A 2,899-nucleotide genomic window follows, 5' to 3' on the forward strand; every position below is an offset into this window, starting at 1 on the left:
ATGGTAGATATTTCTGCTAACAGCCTCAGTTTTCTTGGACAAACAGCAGGGCTAAGAATGCCTCTGAGACAGTTTATGGTGTGGGGTGACGTCCCCCCGACTTCGGTGGGGGCGATGGTGGTGTCATGTCAGGGAGCCTCGTGCTTTTTTCAAGCCAGCTCAGGGGGAACTGAGCAAAGTCTCCTGACAATTTACTCTTTAATTGCTGAGTTTTTCTCAGCTTCTGCCTGTGGTGATGTACCCTGATCTGTTTCTTTGAGGGGGCCGGGAGGAAGAAGGGGAACGTTTGTGGGCAAACTGTTGGAGACACTGCAGAATGAACTCCTAAGCAAGTGGTCCCACCCAACCTGGGTAAAGCACCGGGTGTTCCCCAGCTGAAACCTCCCAAGAGCAACACTGAGACAGCCTATCAGCCTGCGGGAGGTCTTGCAGGTCGCCAGCCCTCAGTGTGGAGCAGCAGATGACAGGCTGTCATGCTGCAAGGACCGGTCCCGAGGCAAACGCGGGACCTCCCCACCCTCTTCTGCGTCCCCCAGAAGCAGCTCCCCCTCACACCAGTATGCGGTGGCACTGGCTGATGTTACCTGTCGGAAGTGAGAAGAGGGCATAGTCCTGTGTTCATTTAGCACAGGCATAGCTGTATATGGAAATGAGTTTTCCTTGGAAAGGGCAGGGCACCTGATTTCAGTCTGATCTGCTGCAAAGGGATTGAGGGGATTAGACTAATCCTTTGGCGAAACTGAGTCCAACCTTCCAAGCTATTCTGCACATTGGTTTCATTTTGCCAGCAGGTTCTCCAGGTTTGAGGCCGAGAGCCCTGTTGTATAAATTCCATGGGAACCCACTGTGGTTTGTTTTCTTTCACGTAGTTTTCCTGCTTGTTCACCTAGGACAAGCACTGAACTATCTGCTAACACAATAAAATGGGTTGCAGCATGCTTAGTTAAGCTCTTTTATATGTTAAACAAGTTTCCTACTTCAATAATAGTGTAAGAACGAAGACCAGCTCTTAGCAATGATTTAAGTATCTGTTGCAAGCCAGAAGGGAGACTGCAGAGGTTTGAAATCTGGAGTTATTTAGAGGAAATAAAGTTAGGCTTTCGCTAGCCATTGCCCTGTTAGAGGATCAACGATATAAAAGGGAAATAGAGAGAAACCATCACGTACAAATAATACATATGCGTGTATACGTAGTTCTTGTTTTCCTCTCGGCAGCACACTGGGGACCTTAAGAATTTGGCCTTCGTGGATCTAATACGAAGCTCTTTAAGCCAGGAACATGTCTGTGATTTCTCTGTTCAGGCCCAGAAACAAAACCCTGAGTTCGTTGTTGCTGTGGCAGATACATCCATAATTCAAACAGCATTTTCCTTTGGCTGCACCTGAGCACAACTGGTGTCCTGGTGAGAAAGCGTTTGGGCTGGAAAAAAGGGTACTTTTAGCCTTCTGAACTCTCCCTGTGATTTCTCATGCCTTAGTGCAACCCGCACGAAACAGAGCCAGGCTGTGGTCCGGTGGGACAGAGGACAGCAAAAGGAGACAACCGGCTCCTGGACCTCAAGCGACTGTGCCCTCATGTCTTCCAGGTGAATCTGGATGGGGATGGTCACGCTGACAAGCCGCATCGCAGCCCTTTAGTCTGTTGCCCCAGGGCAGCCTCAGAGGCATTGGAAGGAGTAGGGTACCTAGGGTGATGCGAGGATTTGAGACCCTGCCCAGAGGAGTTTTAATTCCTCTGGGTCAGATCTGACCTCCCCTTCAGGTGGTGTTTTTTCAGCTGAAGAGCACTGCCTGCTCCTTTTTCCTTCAGCTGGGTTTTTCAAGGGTGGTAAAGCACTACGTGAGGGGTGTGACAGCTGAATACACCAGCTGCCTGCCCTTCGTAACTGCGGATTTCTGAGAACTGAAAATGGTTCTTTTTTATCTTTGTGTGTCCCCCCTTCTTATCAGAGCATTCAGAAGAAAGGGACATTGTGCCCAGAGTGACAGTGGCATACCTGGTGGGAGGATGGAAGAGGCATCATGGTCCTTCTCTGGTGGGGCCCACAATTACCAAGACATCTCAGGAAGTCTTCTGTCACCCCACACTGTCATCCACACCTGTTCACCCACGGATTTGGGGTGGGGTTTTTTGCCTCTCCAAGTGGGGATACGTTTGGAGGTCTCAGTCAGGGTGTGCTGGCTGTATTCCCTTATGAGGTGGTACCAAAGACAAGCTGATTTGGGTGCATTGATATGTTATTCATTGCCTGTGTCCTCACCTTGGCATCTCTTTCCTTTCTTCATCAGGAAAATGGGAGCCACTGCCCCAGTGTGACCTGCCTCTAAGGTGCAACGAAATAAAGACCACCCATCCCACCCCCTCAAACACCTCCCAGTATGGATGGCTTGGTTGAGCAGAACAGTGTGCTAATGCAGAGTAAGATCGCTGAAGCTGGGAAAAGGAATGGTTTAATTAATACAAGGAACTTAGTGGCAGAGAGTCGAGATGGTCTGGTCTCAGTGTACCCGACTCCCCAGTACCAGAGCCACCGAGCGGGGGGCCTTTCCTCTCCAAGCTGCCTGGAGAATGGCAGGAACGACCCTGTGCAGCAGCTCCTGGACCCCAACATGCTGCAGCAGACGGTGGAGTCTCACTACCGGCCCAACATCATCCTCTACTCAGAGAATGTGCTGCGCTCCTGGGGCGAGAGCATCGGCTCGGAGTGCTGCGAAACCACCTTCATTGAGGACCGCTCCCCCACCAAAGACAGCCTGGAGTACCCGGACAGCAAGTTCATTGATCTCTCTGCCGATGACATCAAGATTCACACCCTCTCCTATGATGTGGAGGAAGAGGAGGATTTCCAGGAGCTAGAGGTCAGATGTTATTTGGGAAATGTGGGGAAGGCTGGGGGGG

At 50.7% G+C, this 2,899-nt stretch overlaps 1 protein-coding gene across 1 annotated transcript; it reads left to right on the forward strand.

Annotated features, from left to right (window-relative positions):
* Positions 1–2,292: 2,292 nt before the first annotated feature.
* SYNDIG1 (synapse differentiation inducing 1) lies at positions 2,293–2,889 on the forward strand (the record flags this gene model as incomplete). The annotated part of the gene is made up of 1 exon (XM_010155138.1): positions 2,293–2,889. A coding segment is annotated over exon 1 (510 nt), but the record flags the coding sequence as incomplete, so codon positions are not given.
* Positions 2,890–2,899: the final 10 nt, after the last annotated feature.

This window comes from Eurypyga helias, unplaced genomic scaffold (genome assembly GCF_000690775.1).
Source record: "Eurypyga helias isolate BGI_N326 unplaced genomic scaffold, ASM69077v1 Scaffold52307, whole genome shotgun sequence".
Taxonomy (NCBI): Eukaryota; Metazoa; Chordata; class Aves; order Eurypygiformes; family Eurypygidae; genus Eurypyga; species Eurypyga helias.